Genomic DNA, 21,929 nt, shown 5'->3' with positions numbered 1-21,929 from the left:
TTTGCCGCAAATTAAAATGAAATGTCTTTATTTGGTCCTGCCACTGGTCGTGAGAACGTTTTATGAAAAAAATTATGACATGAATGATGATGAATGATTAAATGACATCGTAATTGTTACTTAGCTTTTAAATAGAAGATCTTGAATGTTCAGAAGGGTCGAAAAACGTTGGTTCTTCAGTCGGGGTCACCAAAATATTATTAAATTAATGGGCCATGAAGGGATGCGATGTGTTTATTAAAATGTTATTGACTCGACTTTTATTACTATAGTAATACCAATGGTAACAAGATTAACTACATTTAAAATAAGACCTAAAAAATTTCATAATTGTTTTTGAGTTTGTGGAATTTGATAATCTACAATAGCTTTAATTTTTTCAGATTGAGGTGAAATTCCATCTTTTAAAACATGGTGGCCAAGAAAATCAATTTCTGTTTTCCCAAAAATACACTTGTCTAAATTTAAAAGCAACCCATGATCATCTAAGCGTTTAAAAACTGTTTATGTTTGTTTTTACTAAAAATTAAAATGTCATCTAAATAAAAGTAAACAAAGTCACACAACCCCTCTAATATCTCTTGAATAAATCTAGACCAAGAAGCCGGGGCGTTTCGTAAATCAAAATTCAAGCGCTTGTACATGTAGGCTCCAATTGGGGTCGAAATGGTTGTCTTCTCAATATCTTTCTCACAAATTGGAATTTGGAAATAAGCTTTCTTCAAGTCTAATTTTGAAAACACAGTTGAACCAGCCACTTTGTGATTAAAGTTCTGAATGAAAGGAATAGGATAAACATCAGGAACTGTTACTGCATTCAAAGCACGATAATCTCCACACATTCTATATGAGCCATCAGGTTTAAGAACCCTATGAATAGGACTGAACCATGCAGAATTGGCGGGTATAATAATTCCTGCATCCAATAGTTCTTTAATGTGTTGTTCTAGAAAAGAAAGTTGTTTAGGATTCATTTTTCTACATTTGGCAGAAATTGGAGGACCTGTAGTTTGAATTTTGTGAAATGTGGTATGTTTTATGGGTCTGTTAATGTCAAAGTTTTTAATTAAATTAGGAAATTTGAATAATAATTTTTTAAATGAATTATCAATTTCTTTCAATTGGAAAATTTGATTTTGTGGGATTGTTGTAGGATTTTTGTTAGTAAAATTTTTGGGAAAGTTAAGAGTTTTGGTTTTACAATTAATTGTTATATTAAATGGGAAAGAAAATCATATCCCAAAATTGGTACTTGATGAGTATTTGCTATTTTAAAATCCCAGAAAAGAGTTGAAGAATAAAAATTAAATTTCATTTTTAATTGAATTGAACCTAAAATTTCAATAGATGTATTATTAGCCGTTATTAAATTATCATCTGAAAAATGATTCTTTTTTGACATAGGAAAAAAATTTGATGGTAAAACTGAGAAGGAAGAACCAGTATCAAACAACAAAGCGTATATCGTTAATTTCATCATAAATATTGCTTAAATTGCCCTTATGATGTTTTGTTTGTTTCACTAAGGGTAAATGCAACAAACACGAATCTAGTTTTTTTGGCTTGGCTGGACATGGAAATCCGTTGCATTTCCATGAAAAATTGCCATATCTGTTATGAAAATAACATAATTAGGGAAATGATGGTTGAGGTTGATGTTGGTTATGATTAAACGAGTTAGTGTAAGAATTTTGTGTGTAATTTCTAAATGGTTTTTGGTAATTACTCCTATAATTTTGTGGAGTTTTATTTTGATTATTATAATTAGAAAATGATGGTTAAAAAATACCATCGTTCGAATTTGTAGTTGTATAATTTTTAATTTTATCTAAACGAACAGCTAAATCCATTAAGGTTATTTGACCAGATTTAACTTGATCTATCATAGTCAAATAATATGGTTTTAAATAAGAAGGTAATTTAGCAAAAAATAAACCCAATAATATAGAAACTGGAATATTAATATCAAAGGTTAACAAACTAATATTTTTTAACATATCGTAACAATTATCATTAAATTTTAACCTTATTTATTAAATTGTCAAGCCTGCTAAAACTATCCTGATTATACTATGGTGGACACAGAATCTTGGACAGTACTTTCCTGTCATTTCAAAAAGTTTCGATGTAATCCTAGCTTTATTGTCATTATGATTGACGTTAATACAAAAGTCAAACAAATTTTGAAAACGTATTTCTGCGATATGCCACCAATAACAATTGATGTGCCGCCACAAGGAAGCCAGAATTGGTTTTGCGCTACAACACTTGGTCATGTGCGAAGAGTTTTGGAGTCGAGTGGTTTTATTATGGCTAAAATGTCAAAATGACAATTGAATCAAAAATTAAAAGTTTGGTTATGAACAAACGTCCTCCGTAAAGGCCGGTTTAGAAACATTGACAATCAAATGACAATTCTGTCCAAGATTCTGTGTCCACCATTGTATAATAGTTATTTATGTATTAAGGGCATAATTAAAAGATTATGGCCCGCGGGAATGTTTAAAGCCCGACGAAGGAGGGCTTTTAATTTCCCGAGGGCCATAATCAATTATGCCCGTGGTACATACAACGTTTTATTCTATTTTATAATTTCTAAAATATTCAAGAATCAGTAGTTTCTTGCAAGCGCTTGTGACGATGCAAAATTTAGTACGGTGTTGATAGTTGGCTATTTTGAGGTTGTTATGGACACTGCTGTAAACAATTTTTTCAAAATGGAAATTGTCGAAGCAAATAACGTTTACTCTGAAGAGATTTTAGACGAATTTGAAGCTGCTCAAGGAAAACTGATTCCCCAGAAATCAAAGGATTTGTATGTGAAAGAATATGACAAGTTTTGCGAGTGGCGGTGCACGAAAAACGCGGGCAGCAACTGTGATGAAAAACTGGTGATGGCATACATGTCCCAAATGGTAATAAGTTGCATTAATAACCAATAATCATCAAATTATTCTGCTTCCTTTGTAGTCAAAAATTTACAAACCTTCTTCCCTGTGGTGCATCTATTTGAGGCTCAAGAAAATGATAAAAATTAAAGAAAACGTTGACACATCAAGGTTTCTGATGATTACTGAATATATGAAGAGTAACTCCGTGGGTGATGAAGAGAAGAAGTCTTGGGTACTTCAGCAAAAAGAAATACAGGAGTTCATGGTAAAGGCACCCGATCTTGTGTATTTGTTGGTCAAGGTAAAGGCTTTTCTTTACTTCTCATATCCAAATTTAATAAATTGTGTATTCCAGGTTGTTACTGCTTTCGGGATATTCGGAGCCTGTCGTCGTCAAGAGCTGCACGACTTAACCATTCAAGATGTGACAACTGAAGGATCAGGTTTACTAGTGAAAATTTGTAAGACCAAAACTTATACTTCTAGGCAGTTTACAATAGTCCCAAACGATGGTCCCTTGGATTATATAGCTTTGTACAACAAATACGTTGCTTTACGACCCAAATACGTAAAAACTAACAGTCTGTTTTTGTCGTATCACAATGGCAAGTGCACTTCGCAGCCGGTAGGAAAAAATACTTTCGGGAAAATGCCTTCAAGTATTGAAGAATTGCTGAATTTCTGAAGTTACCAAATGCAAATAAATACACACGACATTGTTTCCGCAGAAGTGCTGCAACCATTTTAGCTGAATTCGACGGTGACACCAGATCTTTGAAGCAATTGGGTGGATGGCGATCTGACAAGGTAGCCGAATCTTTCGTAGAAAATTCTCTGCAGAACAAAATCAAAATTGCTCAAAACATCTTCGGGGGAGCTTCAATTAACATACCACATGTATGACAAGTAGACAAATGAAGGGTCTGTTAGTTTAGGTGTTGGTTAATTGTACTTTTAATTTCTATAAATAAATAACATGATTGTATGATTTTCTTTAACAATAAATGTTCGATTACAAAGCTTGATTGAACACCATAAAAATCAAATTGCTTGGCGAATTTTGATTAATCTGTGCCATAAAGCTCAAATTATGCCCGCGTTTCGGTGCTTATTGTTAAGGTCCAATCAAATGATCAGTGATCTGTCAGTAATAAATAAGCTTTTGTTTAACAACACAAAATAAACTTTAGAATTCTTCCTTTTCATTTACCTAAACCATAACAAATTGGCGACGAGGATGGGATAATGGCTGCTGAAAGAAAGTTGATGGACAGGTTGTTGGCGTTTATACAGAGTCATCACGAGTTTACTCAACAGCATATGGATTCTATGACTCAGAGACAGGAAACTTTTATGCTGGAACTCACCAAACAGCTACAATCAACAGCATCGCAAATCGACGAGGAGTTTCGAATGGAAGCTCTGGCTCACAGCATTTCTGAATTCACATACGATCCAGAAAGTGGACATATTTTCGATTACTGGTTTAGGCGACATGAAGGTATTTTTAAGGAAGATGGGAGGATACTCTCAGATGAAGCAAAAGTTCGATTACTTTTAAGAAAATTGAGCACTACAACTCATCAACAATATCTTGATTTTATTCTGCCGCAAAAGCCTCAAGAAATTGGTTTTGAAGAAACCGTGAAGACGTTGACACAAATGTTTGGTAGGAAAACGTCACTCTTCAATACGCGCTACCAATGTTTGCGTCTAGAAAAGAAAGCAACGGAAGATTTTGTTTCCTATGCGACGAATGTCAATAAGGCCTGTGAAGAATTCAAGATAGGTGCAATAACTCCAGATGCGTTTAAAGTCCTAATCTTTGTGTGTGGATTACAATCATCGCAGGATGCAGAAATCCGGACAAAACTTTTAGCGACAGTCGAATCTGACAGCATTATTACGTTACGAAAGTTGACGGCTGACTGTGAACGGCATTTAAATTTAAGAAAGGATACGGCATTAGTTGGAAATTGCAGCTTAAAAGGCAACATGACAGACAGTGTTTACACACTTAACAAGAGGAGAGAGGAAAAGAAGCTCCAAGAAGAGAAAAGGCCTAAATCTCCATGTTGGTTTTGTGGTGCAATGCATTTCGCTCAAAAATGTACCAACAAGAACCATAAATGCAAGCAATGCAATAAAGTTGGTCACAAGGATGGTTTTTGTGGTCCTTACAAGAAAACTAATAAGCCAGCAGGTTCAAAGTTTTCTACAAAAACGATTTTCCACAAAATAAGACGTCTCATTCACAATAATCCAAGTACATTTCAATTTTGATCGACGGTGTAAAAACAAGACTTCAAGTCGACTCTGCATCGGATATTAGTCTCATCTCAAGAGAAATGTGGGAACACATTGGTAGACCAAAATATCTTCCCACAGAACACATTGCTCAAAATGCTTCACAAGTAATATTGCCTTTGTTGGGAGAACTGCAGTGTAATATCACATTTGACAACGTCAGTGTCAAAACCACCCTTTTTATTTCCGAAATTAAGAAACTTAATATTTTCGGTAATGATTTAATTACGAAGTTCAAATTATGGGACAGACCTTTCTCTTCATTTTGTGAGAGGACTGGTGTTGAAGATCAGAAGAAACTACTACAAAATTCTTTCAAAGTTCAGAAGAAAGAAATTCAAAGTTCCTTTCCGCAGATCTTCAATGAAACGTTGGGTCGTTGCACAAAAACACAAGCAAGACTGTACCTCAAAGAAAATTCGAATCAAAGAGACCGCTTGCGTATTCAGTTATTAGCGACGTTGACAAAGAGTTAGATCGACTACAAAAAGTTGGCATCATATCTCCAGTGGAATTTTCGGACTGGGCAGCACCAATTGTTGTGGTCAAGAAGGCTAATGGTTCAATACGCATATGTGGAGACTATTCAACTGGTCTAAACAACGCTTTAGAATCACATCATCACCCGCTACCAGTTCCAGAAGACATCATTTCAAAACTGGGTAACTGCACGATGTTTAGCGTTATTGATTTCTCAGATGCCTATCTCCAGGTCGAGGTTCATGAAGATTCTCAAAAACTATTGACGATCAACACCGTGGTCTTTTCCGGTATCACAGACTTCCCTTCGGTGTGAAAACCGCCCCGGGCATTTTTCAACAAATTATGGACACAATGGTCGCAGGACTAAAAAAAAACTGCAGTTTACTTTACGACATCATTGTTGGAGGAGACGCTGAAGAAGATCATCAAGAAAATCTTCTAAACGTGTTATGTCGTATTAAGGAGTTTGGTTTCAATTTGAAAATTGAAAAATGTAAATTCTACGCTCAAGAAATCAAATATCTAGGCTACATCATTGATAAATCTGGCGTTCGCCCGGATCCTGCAAAAACTCAAGCGATTTCTCAAATACCAGCACCGACTAATCTTTCAACACTTCGTTCATATCTGGGAGCAGTTAATTTCTACGGGAAATTTATCAAGGACATTCATGAGATAAGAAAGCCCATGGATATTCTGCTAAAGAAAAGCGCTAAATGGAATTGGACTCCAGATTGTCAAAAATCGTTCGAAAAGTTCAAGACAATTCTGCAGTCTGGTCTCATCCTTGCTCACTACAATCCAGAATTGGGAATAGTTCTTGCAGCAGACGCATCGAATGCTGGAACGAGAGCATGCATCATGCATTGGTACAAAGATGGCGAGTTAAAACCCATTGCTTATGCATCACGGTCCTTGACACCTGCAGAACAGAATTATAGTCAAATTGAAAAAAAAGCAGCAGCTCTAATTTTTGGCGTGAAGAAATTTCATAAAATGGTTTATGGTAGAAGATTTGTTTTACAAACAGATCATAAACCGCTATTGTCAATTTTTGGTTCCAAGAAAGGAATACCAGTTTACTCAGCTAACCGACTTCAACGTTGGGCTTTGATTCTACAAATGTACGATTTTGATATCGAATATATCAAAACCGATAGATTTGGATATGCAGATATCTTATCAAGATTAGTCCAACCGAGCAATGATCAAAAAGAAGATACGGTTATAGCTTCAATCAAATTTGAAAAAGAAACTCATCAAGTTCTCCAGTGCGCTCTCGAATTTCTACCTGTGACATTTACTATGGTCAAACAGGAATACCAGAAGAACGCATCACTACTCAAGGCGGTGGAGTACACAAAAACGTCTAAATGGCCGGATTTAAAAGAAATAGAAAACGATGAGCTGAAGTCATTACATGCGAGAAGAAATTCTCTAAGTGTAGCAGATGGGTGTTTACTGTTCAATAGTAGGATTATTGTTCCAGCAATTTTCAAGAAAAGAATTTTGAAAACTTTACATGCTGGTCATCCGGGAAAGGAGCGAATGAAATCTCTGGCGAGAAGTCATGTTTATTGGCCAAATATCGATCAAGATATTGCAGATTTCGTCAAAGATTGTGACAATTGTCAATTAGCCCTGAAACTTCCTTGTAAAGTCCCACTTTCACCATGGTCTGTACCAAACGGTCCTTGGAAAAGAATACACATCGATGTAGCTGGTCCTCTACATTTTTCTTTTTTCAAAATGGCCCGAAGTTTATTCAGTAAGAGTTTTCCATCGTCTTCCGTGATAAATATTCTGCGAGAATCTTTTTGGAAGATTTGGATCAGACAATGCGACACAGTTCAAGAGTGTGCAATTTTTAAGATTTATGGAAGAATGTGGTGTTCAGCACACGACGATTCCTGTTTATCATCCACAATCTAACGGCCAAGCTGAAAGATTCGTGGATACTTTCAAAAGAGCCCTCAAGAAAAGTAAAGAAGATGGTTCTCTTAATGAACAAGTTCAGAATTTTTTATTGAGTTATCGTTCGACTCCAAACCCAAATGCTTTTGATGGAAAATCACTAGCGGAATTGTTACAAGGACAACAAATTCGGATTGCATTGGATTTGTTGAAACCGAAAAAGAGTAGCAGCGGCGAAAAGCTCGCAAGAATTGCTACAAGTTCTTAAGGAAACTTTTGAATTGCCGTTTCAAGCTACAGGAGCAGATCGTTTTTTCATTGGCCTCGCCAGTCATCCTTCAAAACTCAAGGGGGAGGAAAGTGTTAAGGTCCAATCAAGTGATCAGTGATCTGTCAGTAATAAATAAGCTTTTGTTTAACAAGACAAAATAAACTTTGGAATTCTTTCTTTTCATTTACCTAAACCATAACACTTATAAACAAGATTATAACCTAAAATAGAATAAAGAATATAAATGCGTTTTTAATGAATCAAAAAGATTCCTACGTTGATTGCCATTTAAAATAAACAATGAAATTTTGTCATTTACTGTGGAGGTAAATTTGCTAATGTAATATTATATTTATCATTTTGATTGATTATATTATAATAAGAAAAATAATTGTCTAAATTATGAAAATATAAAGGAAGATCTGTAGTAAATGTAGGAAAAGGATAATGTGGTCGTAAGTGATTTTCCATTATCAAAATATAAATAAATAAATAAAATCAAAGGAAAACTTAGCTTTGGAAAACTTCCGGGTTGTAACTTGCAGATATGGATGATCTCAGATCTTCAAATCAAGGAATGGTCCAACACGGTGGTTTTTTACTATTCTGGATTAACGTCGGGGTCACCAATAATGTTATAATCAAAGATTTAAAAGGGCGCAAAACGTTAGCTTTTATTTTGAAAATCTATTGACAAAAGTGAAAGTAACTATGGTAATATTTTAAAGTTAATTAAATCTATCACAATACTCTCTTATTCTTGCCTTCACATTGTCCTAATTTTTTTGTGTAAAATTCTCTTGAATTTGGTAAAGATGATGTGAAGAAACGTTAGAAAATAAAAAAGAAACAACAGTTTGTATTATATTACATTTTATTTCAGAAATATTGAACTACATTGTCCTATTATTCAAATAAATGCAAACTTTAAATCGCTACACTACTCTTTATCAAATTATGTTAGGAATACCCTTTAGTTCACTTTTTTAAAGTAGGTAGGTACACTTATTTCAGGAAGCAATCACTTTATAAGTTTAATAAACGTGTTTTTCGTTTCATCTCAATCATTTATAAACAATAAAGATAATAATAATAAATAAAGACAAACAATGGCACTTATCTATAAAACAGCAGAAATGAACATGAAATACAACCCACCAGTTGAAAAAATGACAATATCATCTCACTATCATAAAAATCAAAAGCATTCATTGATTCTATCATAATTTGATGTAATTCACAGTTACACATTGTACCCTCATTTCTAGCTGTCTCCATCGAAATTTTCCATCCTCCAATTGGATATGTTTTGTGTTAGCAAGCGAGCTAATCAAATCAAAGCGAAAACGAGTTGGGGCCAATTCGCGCTGATTTAACCAGTCATTGTTAAGTTTGACTCTTTGTTGAGCGATCAACATTTTAATCACATTTCATAATTACTATTAATACTTTGAAACAGGACCGGCGGCCGAGGCAGTTGCCTCGCCGGCCGCTCTTGCCGTAATGCCGGCCGAGGCAAGTGCCTCGCCGCCTCGTCTCGCTTTCAGACATATTGCTATACTTTATATTGAAGCAAATTATCGTTTACGTTGTTTCTGGGTCGACTTGTGCGTGTAGGTTCGAAAATTTTGCTGTAAGGCTAATGGAAACTGTGCACGTGGAATGTTCGAAGATGTCCACTATCCTACGCTAAGTCTATGCATAGCAAACGAGAGAATTCCAGCAAATGAACTTTGGTAACGACGTCGTCTTTGGAAGTACTGCAATACCCGTTTCGCTAAAAAGCGATTTCGTTAAAGGCTCGCCCTCACGTGATATGATAACGAAAGCCAGCCTTGAACTTAAATAAATACATGGCTAGTGTTAGTTGTATTAGCGATGCTATAGAAGTGCCCTAAACTATGACAAATGTAAAAGACAGCTGATAGTTCTACCGTGTAAGTGTTTGTGTGTGAGAGTGTGTAAATGTCGCTTTCTTTTTCCACTGTTAATTCACTTCAATAAAACACTAGATGACCGTGTGCGCGGCTCAAAAATTTTGGAGAGAGCCAAATTCCATGGAAGGCTGTTGTCAGTAGACCCATGAAACTGGAATCCATTGGGGAGTGGTCTGGACACGTTCGATGGCGGCTTCTAAAGCCGCGATGGTCTCGTCGATATCATTGTTGACAATTGTTAAGTCGAAGTAATGCCCGTATGCTTGACGCAACATGTCAGATTCCTTAGCCAGGCGCTCTAAGCTTCCGTCGAACTGGAAAAAAAACCAAAACGTTTAGGCACTGTTTCTTCAATGAGCACAGTCGCGGTCAAAAAAATTCGATCCTACAATTGGTGCGAAATTTTAGGACAACGACTGTAAGGTCATGTTTATGTATATTAAGGGAGAGAAGACACTCTTTTCTTCTATCTAAAACCAATAAAATAGGCAACCCAAAATACGCATTTCTTTATCTGTTTTTAGGAAAGAAATTTAATTTCACAGTTTGGGACCAGACGACATAATGACAAGTTGGTCGTTAAAAATATGCAATAAATGATTTTGAGTTAAACACTCTGCTATTTTCAAAGTTATTTATCATTATTTTTATAATTCTTTGCAGTCCCTTTTTCTGAATTTTCCATATTTTTGTTATTAGTTTTCCTTTCTAGGTTTTAAGTGAATTTTTGAGATGCCTTCACAACTTTATACATTTTTCTGCATACATTTTTATTGTTTTTTATGTATTATTTTAATATTTTGTTCAGATTTTTTATAAATTCACTTTCATTCTATCTGGTTTCTCCAGATTCTCCAAATTTTCTTCGGAAAATTTCTAGGATTCTTATAAACTCGTTATTTTTACATTCTCTACGATTCTTAGATTTGTCTTGAATTCCTTAACTTCGTTTCAGATTCGTCTTTTATATCTTCTAAATTCTTTTCAGAGTCTCTAGATAATCTGGATGTAAATTTTCTTCAAATACTCTAAATTCTCCACAAAAATTTGTCTTGAATTTTCTAGCTACTTAGTGAATTTGCTTTTGATTCCTAAATCTCTTTGGTTTTTCCTTACATCCTCTATAATGTCGTTAGATTTATCTTGTATTGTCGTAAGTAATTTTTCCACAAATTCTGTTTCCATTGTTTCATTTTTTTTTAAATTTTATATTAATTTTCAGTAAATTCTCTTTGAATTCTACTTAGATTGTTCTAAATTGACCCCCAAATTCTAGTAATAACCATTTTTAATTAAAACAATAGTAATTATGAAAAAGAAAGAAGAGAATAGAAGAAAAAAAAATTTTGAATATGATATACAAAATATAACTCTTTTTAGATATTTTTTTTAGATCCTGTCCAGAGTACTAAATTTTCTTTGAAATTCTGCCCAAATTTTCTTTAAATCATCCTTAGATTCTCTTCACATTTTTATTCTGCATAATGACCTCGGGTTTTTCTAGATTTTTTTAGATTTTTTCCGCGATAGTCTAAATTAAATAAAATTATTTTTTCTTGGATTCTCTTTAACAGTCTTTGTAGTTACTTTTTAGAATCCCCTATTTCTATTTTTGTATTTTCCCATTTTTGGAGTCTCTTTAATCCCTTTTCGGACGTTCCAAATTCTGCCTTTGAATTCTTTTCGGTTTAGATTAATGAGCACTTTTTTCAATTCTTTAATATTCACATTCTCAGTAAACTTTAAAAACGTAAAAACTGAACATTTGATGAATCTGAAATTCTTTAAAGTAAACCCAAAATCAAAAACAAATAAGAATTTAAAAGAATCTGAAAAAAAAAACTTTTAAACTACAAATCTTAATAAAAAAAATAGAATATTTATAATTTTAAACCAGAATATTAAAATTTACCAAATTTACCAACTTCAATATTTTGTTTTAATTTTTTCCAATTTTTTTCCAATTTTTTCAATAAGATTTTCAGGTTTTATGCTTCTGGGAACAAACTTTTAAAAATCTTAGAGATCTCATAGAATATAGGAAAATTTCGCTAGATCTAATGGAATATAAGAGAGTGGCAGTCTCAGGTTACTTTAGAAAATCCCAGAAAAACGTGTCACTTTTTATAAACTTAAGAAATCCCACAGGATCCCTGACAAAGTCATAAAAGAAGCCAATAGAAATAGAGAGTTTTCAAAGAATTTTAGAAAATTTAGATATTGCGGGAGATATAAGGTCTATAAGGATTTAAGAGAATTTCAGACGGTCATAGAGCATTTTAAAAAATTCCAGAATTTCAAGAAATCCCGCATGATCGCTGGAAAAGTCAAGTAAAAATCCTCTATTAGGCTAAAAAATTGAACAGAATACAGAAAAATTTTACAGAATACAGAAAATTCAGAGAATACAAAGAAAGCTCGCAGGATCTAACAGAATTCAATAAAATTTCAGGCAATCTTAGAGCATTTTAGAAAATTCTAGAAAATCCTGCCACTACTTATCTCAGAAAATCCCGCAAAATACCTGTCGAAGTCGAATCGATATAAAAAAAACTTTTATTAGAACAAACAATCCAACAAAACTCGAGAGAAATTCAACAAATTTTAGAAAATTTAGAGAATACAAGAAAAGCCTACAGGATCTAATCGAATTCTAGAAAATTTCAGACAGTCTCAAAGCATTTTAAAAAATTCCAGAAAATCCTGCCACTTTTTAGAATGTCAGGAAATCCCGCAAAATGGAAAGATAAAATAAATTTAAAAAGTCCTCTGAAAGGTTAAATTCCACCAGATACAAACGAATTTCAGAAAATTTTAGAAAATTCAGGGAATTCAGGAAAAGCCAACCAGATCTATTTCAATTCAAGAAAATTTCAAACAGTTTTAGAGTCACTTTTTGGAATCTGAGGAAATCCCTGACGAGATCAAATAAATCTTAAAAATCTTCTATTAGTCCAAAGAATGCAACAAAATTCGAGAGAATATCAGAAAATTCTGAAGAAAAAGCTATCAAAATCTAACAAAATTTAAGAGAATTTCTGACAGCCTCAAAGTATTTTAGGAAATCCCACAAAACTTTGACACTTTTTAGAATCTAAGGAAAATCCCTAATGAGGTCAAATAAATCTAACTCCTCAATTAGGATAAAGAATCCAACAGAATACGGGAGAATTTTAGAGGATTTTATAAACTTTTAGAAAATCCAGAAAAAGTTCACAGGTTCACAAAATTTTAGAAAATCCTAGAAAATGGAGGAAAATTCCCAAATAGTTCTATAAGATCAAACAATCTGAGGAAATCTCACAGAATCCCCCAAAAGCTCATATAAATCTGGAAAATCCTGGATTAACCTGAATATCTCAAAAAAAGTATACCGAATCAGTGTACAGGGAAATACTAAAAAATCCTAAATAATCTGGAGACTCCAGAAATGTCCAAATAAAACTACAATATTCCAAAAAATCAGAGATTCCTAAAAACTCTCCTGGCTCCTGACAAAGATAAAAAGTGGCAAAGAATTCTGACGGATCTTAAAAAGTTTTAGATATCCTTAAAACGAAGATTATAAATTTAGTAAAAATTTTCAGAAAACGAAAAAATAAGAAAACTTAAAAGCGAAAAGTTTAGAAATTTGTGATAAGGAAAGAAAGGAAAAAAATAGATTCAAAGCAAATAAAAGAAAATAGAAAAAAAAGTAATAAAAAGAATGATAAACATGATGAAAGATTATGAAAATTTGAGAATAAAAATAAAAATAAAAGATCAGTTTGAACAACCAAACGATGTAGAAGAAAAAGATGAAGAAAGTGTTGCAAAGCAATTAATAAAATGGCGAGCGAAGCGATCATAGTTGAAAAAACAAATATCGAAGTCAAAAAAATTACAAAAAAAAAACGGACAAGAATAATAAAATAAATGAAGAAAAAAATAAAAGTTTTTTTTTTAAATTGGAGCTCCCCATTCTGTATCAATTCCCACTTAATCATTAATATTTCTGTAACTTCTGAAAACTTTTGAAAAAAACTATTACATAATGTTCCAAGCCCCAATTACCCATCCTTGTAATAACGACCCCTTTATTAGCCTTGACAAAGCTTTCACGTAATTACATCGTAATACGAAGCTTGTTAATCTGCATCACAAACTAAACCAAAAGAAAATCGATGCATTAAACTGATTCCACCGAAACTAAATCAACAATAATCAGGAAATTATTACCCAATATTGAATTAGCATTATAACCACATTTACGTTGTGCAAATCTAAACTAAACATCCGCTTCTACAGTTTCGATTTACCGAAACTCAGCGACCACAAAGCTCCTGTCCTTAGACAAAAACTGTGCAAATTTATAACATCAAAGACTCCACTACTTGTTGCATACATCAAAGAGACAAATACTGTTATGACCTAGAATACATCAACATGAATGCACTTTGTGAATAATCAAAAACCAGTGACCCTTACATCTGCAATATTTTGTAAAGCTGGAGCAGCAATGAACACAACATATGGTGAGAACTCAGCAGTACGCAACACTTTTAGTGCTTGAGGTTCGACATCAAGGATGGCCATTTTACCTTCTTGATGAATCTTACGGATTGTATCGAGTTTTGTGCCGTACATGGCATCTTCGTGGGTACCTAAAATATTAGATTAGTACTGAGAAAATACAACGGAAAAAGTACCATATTCTAAATACTCGTTGGCGGCGATGTCGGCCATCATCTCATCGTGAGAGACAAAGAAGTAATTTCTGCCGTTTTCTTCATCAGCTCGGGGCTGTCTCGTTGTATCTAATAAAGAAAATATTAACAGACTAGTCCGCGAAAGAGACGTTATAAGGTACCAGACCGTGAAATTGTCGTACCGTACGTGGGATCACGATGAAAGTCTCTTGATTTTAATAAACAAGTCCGATAAAGTAACTCAGTTTAGAAAAGGTGGATTAAAGTACTAGTCCGCGAAAGGGCTGAACGCAATGAGAACATTCTTAGTATGTCTGAGTAAATCTAATAAAAACAAGTCTGATTGAGTAACCAAGTTCAGCAACGTTGCATTAAAGTACTAGTCAGCGAAATTAGTATTAAACCATTAGACCGAAAAATTGCCGTAGACGATAAAAGTATTTGTAATTTGTCTCATTAAAGGACTAGTCCATGATGATCGGGTTAAGGTCCTAAACCGAGAGAGCGACACTGCTTTCAATTTGATTAATACCTTTGTTAAATTGCAATTATTGCAAAAATATAAGGCACACTTTAGAATTTTTTTATATAGATATCAAATTTTTGAAAAATTGGGGAAATATATTCGTAATTTGTTTATTTAGAAAGGCATAAGTTTAAAATTTGGGCCAGCGACGCCATAGATTGGATCAATTACCATGTTAAATTTCAACATTTCAAGACTCTACAGTTTTAAAAACTTTTCCTTTATGAAGAAATAAAATTTTGAAAAATTGGAAAAATATGTTCATAATTAGGAGATTACTCCCTTCAATTTGATTAATAACAAAGTTAAATTGCAAAATTTTCCAAAACACGCAACAAATTTTAGAAATTTTTAATTTATGAAAAATCAAAATTTTTGTTTTTTTGATGTGTCATAACTTTGAAATTTGGGGAAATTACTGCCTTCAATATGAGTAATAACTTTGTTAAATTGCAAAATTTTTCTTAAATATGTCGCAGATTAAAAAAAAAATACCTGCAAACAATTTTTTTTAAAACTCAAAAATTTATTCGTATATCGTCTATTTCTTGGGCCACAACTTTGAAATTTGCGAAGGTCTGTATTTTCAACTTGATTAATAACATCGCCAAATTGCAAAATAGTCGAAAACGTGGAAATAATTTTAGAAATTTTTACTTTAATTCAAAAAAAAATAATTAAAAATTGTAAACATATGTTCGTAAATTAGTTTTTTGTTAAGCCACAAATTGGAGATTTGCGGAGGTTAATAGTTTTGACTTGTTTATTAACCTTGTCATTTTGAAAAATAATTGAAAATGCGGGACAGATTTTTAAAAAAAATTATTATAAAGCAAAAGAAAATTTTTAAAAATTGAAGAAATGCATTCGTAGTTTGGTTATTTGGTAAATCACAACTTTGAAATTTAGAGAAGTTATTGCTTTCAATTGTGTTAATAACCATGCAAATTTGCGAGATTTTTGAAAACGTGCAACAGATTAGAAAAATTTATACTTTAAAACGATTTTTTTTTAAATTGCAAATCGTTAAACTATGAAATTCAGGGAGGTTAGAATTCTAAAATCAATCTATAATCTTGTCAAATTTCAAAATTGTCGAAAATGTGAAACAGACTTAGAAATTTTTACTTTAAAACGAAGAAAATTTTTTAAAAATTGCAAAGATATGTTCGTAAATTGGTTATTTCTTAGACTACAACTTTAAAGTTTAATGAGGTTACAACCCTCAACTGGGTCTATAACCATATCAAATTTCAAAATTGTCAAAAATGTGACAGATTATAGAAATTTTTACTTTAAAGCAAACGAAAACTATTAAAAATTGCAAAGATATGTTCGTAAATTGGTTATTTCTTGGACTACAAATTTGAGATTTGTGTAGGTAAGTACTTACAACTTGTTTATTAACATTGTTAAATTGCAAAATTATTGAAAATGCGGGACATATTGTAGAAATTTTTTCTTTCAAGCGTAAGAAAATTTTTAAAAATTCGAGAAATGCATTCGTAATTTGGTTAGTTGGTGAACCACAACTTTGACCTTTAGAGAAATCATTGCTTTCAATTTAATTAATAATCCTGCTTATTTGCAAAATTTTTGAAAACACGGGACAAATTTTAGAAATTTATACATTATTACGAATGGAAATTTTTCAAAATTGCAAAGATATGTTCGTAAATTGGTTATTTGTTAGACTACAACTTTAAAATTCAATGTGGTTAAAACCCTCAACTGGGTCTATAACCTTGACAAATTTCAAAATTGTCAAAAATCTGACACAGATTTTAGAAATTTTTACTTTAAAGCGAACGAAAACTTTTAAAAATTGCAAAGACATGTTCGTAAATTGATTATTTCTTGGACTACAAATTTGAGATTTGCGTAGGAAAGTATTTTCAACTTGATTATTAACATTGCCAAATTGCAAAATTATTAAAAATGCGGGACAAATTGTAGAAATTTTTTCTAACAAACAGAAGAAAATTTTTAAAAATTCGAGAAATGCATTCGTAATTTGGTTACTTGGTGAACTACAACTTTGAAATTTAGGGAAGTTATTGCTTTCAATTTAATTAATAATCCTGCTTATTTGCAAAATTTTTGAAAACACGGGACAGATTTTAGAAATTCATACTTTAAAACGAATGAAAAAATTTTCAAAACTGCAAAGATGTGTTCGTAAATTGGTTATTTGTCCGACTACAACTTTGAACTTTGGGGAGGTTAGAATTCCCAACTCGATCTATAACCTTGCCAAATTACAAAATTGTCGAAAAAGTGAGAAAAATTTTAGAAAGTTTTACTATAAAGCGAAGAAAAATTTAAAAAAAATGGCAAAGATATATCCGTAAATTGGATACGTATTGAACTACAACTTTGAAATTAGCGAAGGTTATTTCTTTCAACTTGATTAATAACCTTGTCGAATTGCAAGATTGTCGAAAAAACGAGAGAGATTTTAGGATTTTTTTTCTCTGAAAACGAAAGAAAAATTAAAAAAACTACCAAGATGTTGAAATAATTTTAGAAATTTTTACTTTAATTCAAAAAAAAAAAACATTGCAAAGATATGTTCGTAAATTGGATTTTTGTTGAATCACAAATTAAAGATTTGCGGCGGCTAGTACTTTTGACTTGTTTATTAACCTTGTCAAAATGCAAAATAATTGAAAATGCGGGACGGATTTGAAAAAATTTTACTATGAAGCAAAAGAAAAATTTTTAAAATTAGAGAAATGCATTCGTAAATCAGTTATTAGTCATTACTTTCAATTGTATTAATAACCATGCAAATTTGCAAAATTTTTGAAAACACGCGATACATTTTAGAAATTTATACTTTCAAAACAAAGAAAATTTTTAAAAATTGCAAAGATGTGTTCGTAAATTGGTTATTTGTTGAACCACAACTTTAAAATTTAAGCAAGTTATTGCTTTCCATTTGATTAATAACCTTGTTAATTTGCAAAATTTTTGAAAACATGCGACAGATTTTAAAAATTTATACTTTAAAACGAAAGAAAAAAATTTCAAAACTGCAAAGATGTGTTCGTAAATTGGTTATTTGTTGGACTAAAACTTTGAAATTTGGAGTGCTTAAAACTCTCAACTCGATCTATAACCTTGCCAAATTACAAAATTGTCGAAAAAGTGAGAAAAATTTTAGGAATTTTTACTTTAAAGCGAAAAAAAAATTAAAAAAATGACAAAGATATATCCGTAACTTGGTTATGTATTAAACTACAACTGTGAAATTAGCGGGAGTTATTTCTTTTAACTTGATTAATAACCTAGTCGAATTGCAAGATTCTCGAAAAAACGAGAGAGATTTCAGAATTTTTTTCTCAGAAAACGAAAAAAATTAAAAAAAATGCCAAGACGTGGACGTAAAGTCCATATTTGTTAGGCAACAACTTCCAAATTTCAGATTGTTAGCACTATGAGCTCGGTAAATCATCCTGCAAAATTGCAAAATTGTCAAAAATTCTGGACAGATTTTACAAATTTTTATTTTCGAAAGAAACAAATTGTTTAAAAATTAGAAAAATATATTCGACCGAAAAATTGCTGTTCTTAATATGTCTCGTCGAATCTAACAAAAAACAATAATTGTGTAACCAAGCTGAAAAACGTTGCATTAAAGTACTAGTCCGCGAAAATAACGTTAAGTCACTAGACCGCGAAATTGTCGTACGCGATGAGACTTTTCTTAGCATGTCTCGTTGGATCTAATAAAAAATAACTCGGTAAAAAACGGTGGATTAAAGGACTAGACCGAGAAACTGCCTTACGTGGTATCGGATAAGCATACTGATCGGGATGTTTCGCGATGAGAGTATTCTTAATATGCCTCCTTCCGACGCCATGCGCCCCCAACAACACAAGCGTCTTTCTCTGAAACGCCGGATCCGTCACTGAAAAGTCTTCTTGAGTTTAAGGAATGAAACTTAAAAGTACTTACTTGGCAATTTCACAACTTCTTCGTAAGTAACTAAATCTAATTGGTCAAAAACAGCATTGTGCTTTGCCAAGTATTTATCCTTGTACTGCTTCTTCTTGCGACCAAATATTGAGCAATTGACTGGAAATAGAAGAAGTTAGAACGTGAAACTGGAAGATCTCGAAGCTAGCCTATGACTATCTCATGCATTCTTTTTGTGTCTAATTTTTATTTTCCCAGCAGATCACAAACAATCACTGTCTACCAGGGAAAACATTAATTTTCACAGAAGAATAAATAAGTTTCATGCGTTATGCTACGTAATCTTGGCATCATATACCTGTGGTACCATCACAACCGTTAGCATGAGAAGTACATCCTTTTTCCACGTCTAGCATTCAACAAAAATACAGGTCACACCAAAATACGGGTTTATATACATTATTTATTGTATTTGTCTGTTAGTGGGGGAGGTTAGAGAAGTGGCAACCAAGGGAGCGGAAGTTTAGTCGGCTGGTGGTTCCACGAGTTTGGAAAATGGAGGATAAACAGTCTCAAAAAAATGCATTTTTCAGACTGAGTACACCAAAATTTTTAATTTTGAGATTCTTAATTTTGCAGTTTATTATTATCCCCCAAATCCAGTAATTTTTTTTCATTTTACAGATCGTCTAGTCCAAATGCTGCAATTTTAGAAATTCTTTTTGAAGTTAGCGATTTTTCAGATTACTCAAATCAGTAGAACTTTAGAAATCGTTTTTTGGGGAACAGTTGAAAGATCCTAACATGAAATAAATGTAATTAATACAGTAAAGCAAGTATCTCAAAATTTTAACACTAAAAAAAACTGAAGCATTCAAAGGTTTTAAGGAATATCAAAAAATTAAAGAAATCCAACAATTTTTCAAAATAATATAAATCAAAAATAAAACCACAAAAATCTGCAGAAACAGTATAATGTAAAAAATAATATAAATAATAAGAAAACACAAAAATAGACAAACCAAACAATTTAAAAAATTTAAAGGGAAACGATTGGAATGAACAGAAAATTAAATTCGCGGAATTAAAATTGCAGATCTTTTTAAAAAACGCTATAATAAAAAATCTGAAAAAACTTTGTAATTTGGTCATTTGTCACGCCATAAGGTTTAAATTAGTTGAAGCTACTACTTTCAGTCTAGTTAATACCTTTGCAAAATTGCAAAATTTTTGAAAATCCGAGACCGATTTTTCAAAATTAGAAAAATATACTTATTTGTTGGACTATAACTTTGAAATTTGTAGAGATTAATACCTTCAACTCGATTAATAATCTCGCGAAATTGCAAAACCGGCCAAAATGTGGGTTAAATTTTAAAAATTTTTACTTTTAAACAAAACAAAAATTCCAAAAATTCCAAAAGTATATTCGTTATTTGGTTATTTGTTGAAACATAATGTTTAAATTTGTGGAGGTTACGACCATCATATTCAGTTTGATTAATAATATTGCGAAATTGCAAAAATTTTTTAAAATATGAGACAAATTTTAGAAATTTTTACGTTATGAAGGAGCAAAATTTTTCAAAATTAGAGAAATATACTCGTTATTTGGTTTTTTGTTGGACTATAACTTTGAAATTTGTAGAGACTAATACCTTCAACTCAATTAATAACCTCGCGAAATTGCAAAACCGGCCAAAATGTGAGTTAGATTTTAAAAATTTTTACTTTTAAACAAAAATTTTTTTACAAAAATTCCAAAAGTATATTCGCTATTTTGTTACTTGTTGAAACGTAATGTTAAAATCTGTGGAGGCTACGACCTTCATATTCAGTTTCATTAATAATATTGCGAAATTGCAAAAAATTTTCAAAATATGAGACAAATTTTAGAAATTTTTACGTTATGAAGGAGCAAAATTTTTCAAAATTAGAGAAATATTCTCGTTATTTGGTTATTTGTACAGCCACAACTTTCGAAAAGTTATTGCTTTCAATTTGTTTAATGACCTCATCAACTTACAATAAAAGAAAATTTTTAAAAATTGCAAAACTAGATTCATAAATTAGTGATTTGTTGAAATACAGCTTTAACTTTTAACGAAATTAGCACTTTGAAGCTGATTAATAATTCTGTTAAATTGCAAATTTGCCGAAAATACGAAAAGGATTTTCAAAACGAAACAAATTTTTTATAAATTTCAAAGATATGACCGTAAATTCGTTATTTCTTGAACTACAACTAGAAAATTTTCGGAGGTTAGTACTCTCAGCTTCATTGATCATAATCACAAAATTGTCGACAATACGAAACCAATTTTAAATTTTTTTACTTTAAAACGAAAGAAAAATTTAAGAAATTGCAAAAATTTGATAATGAAATCGTAATTTTTTGGACTACAACTTTGCAAAAAACTTTGCACGAATTAAACTTTTTCAAAATTGCAAAGATATATTCGTAAATTGATTATTTGTTGGACTACAACTTTAACTTTAAAATCAGTACTTTCAACTTAATTAATAACCTTGCCAAATTGCATATTTGTCAAAATTACGGAAAGGAATTTAGAAATTTTTACTTTAAAACTATTTTTTTTAAAATTGCAAAAATGATCGAAAATTTATTACTATTTAGAATACTATTTAGAATACAAGTTGGTTAATAACACCGCAAAATTGCAAAATGGTCGACAATACCAGACAGATTTATAGAGACTGATACTTTCAACTTGATTAATGACCTCATCAATTTGCAAAACTGTCACACGTGCGGGACAAATTTTAGAATTTTTTTTTGAAACGAAGAAACAAATTTAAAAATATTCGTAAATTGATTCTTTTTCGAACAACAACTTTGAAATTTGTATAGGTTGGTACTTTCAGCATGATTAATAACTATGCAAAATTGAAAATGTGTCGACAATGTGGAACAGATTTTAAAAATTTTAACTTTAAACGAAAAGAAATTTTTTAAAATTTCCAAAGAT

General features: G+C 31.8%; 3 protein-coding genes across 11 annotated transcripts in view; 2 read left to right on the top strand and 1 right to left on the bottom strand.

Moving 5' to 3' along the window:
• Nucleotides 1-2,717: 2,717 nt before the first annotated feature.
• Nucleotides 2,718-3,576, top strand: LOC148176324 (uncharacterized). Its single transcript, XM_088035041.1, has 3 exons — nucleotides 2,718-2,915; nucleotides 2,971-3,192; nucleotides 3,247-3,576. Exons 1-3 carry the CDS (start codon nucleotides 2,718-2,720, stop codon nucleotides 3,574-3,576), a joined length of 750 nt encoding a protein of 249 aa, XP_087891167.1.
• A 560-nt stretch (nucleotides 3,577-4,136) lies between these two features.
• On the top strand, nucleotides 4,137-5,994 carry LOC148176323 (uncharacterized). The gene is made up of 2 exons (XM_088035040.1): nucleotides 4,137-4,965; nucleotides 5,648-5,994. Exons 1-2 carry the CDS (start codon nucleotides 4,137-4,139, stop codon nucleotides 5,992-5,994), a joined length of 1,176 nt encoding a protein of 391 aa, XP_087891166.1.
• A 2,728-nt stretch (nucleotides 5,995-8,722) lies between these two features.
• CASK (peripheral plasma membrane protein CASK) overlaps nucleotides 8,723-21,929 on the bottom strand; it is a 351,460-nt gene continuing 338,253 nt past the window's right edge. For 4 of the 9 annotated variants that reach the window (XM_088034547.1, XM_088034549.1, XM_088034552.1 and 1 more), the window contains 5 exons: nucleotides 18,979-19,098; nucleotides 18,809-18,931; nucleotides 14,492-14,599; nucleotides 14,271-14,446; nucleotides 8,723-10,117 (listed from right to left, as the gene is read on the bottom strand). In XM_088034547.1, the coding sequence (XP_087890673.1) occupies nucleotides 9,938-10,117; nucleotides 14,271-14,446; nucleotides 14,492-14,599; nucleotides 18,809-18,931; nucleotides 18,979-19,098 (707 nt within the window). In that variant the 3' untranslated portion in view covers nucleotides 8,723-9,937. Of the gene's footprint in view, nucleotides 10,118-14,270; nucleotides 14,447-14,491; nucleotides 14,600-18,808; nucleotides 18,941-18,978; nucleotides 19,099-19,297; nucleotides 19,349-21,929 lie in introns of all 9 variants that reach the window. The other 5 variants (XM_088034543.1, XM_088034545.1, XM_088034548.1 and 2 more) reach the window with 3 other exon arrangements.

This window comes from Gnatocerus cornutus, chromosome 4 (assembly GCF_029298725.1).
Source record: "Gnatocerus cornutus isolate USDA-ARS CGAHR chromosome 4, icGnaCorn1.1, whole genome shotgun sequence".
NCBI classification, from domain to species: Eukaryota; Metazoa; Arthropoda; class Insecta; order Coleoptera; family Tenebrionidae; genus Gnatocerus; species Gnatocerus cornutus.
This window is presented reverse-complemented; position numbering and strand designations above follow the sequence as displayed.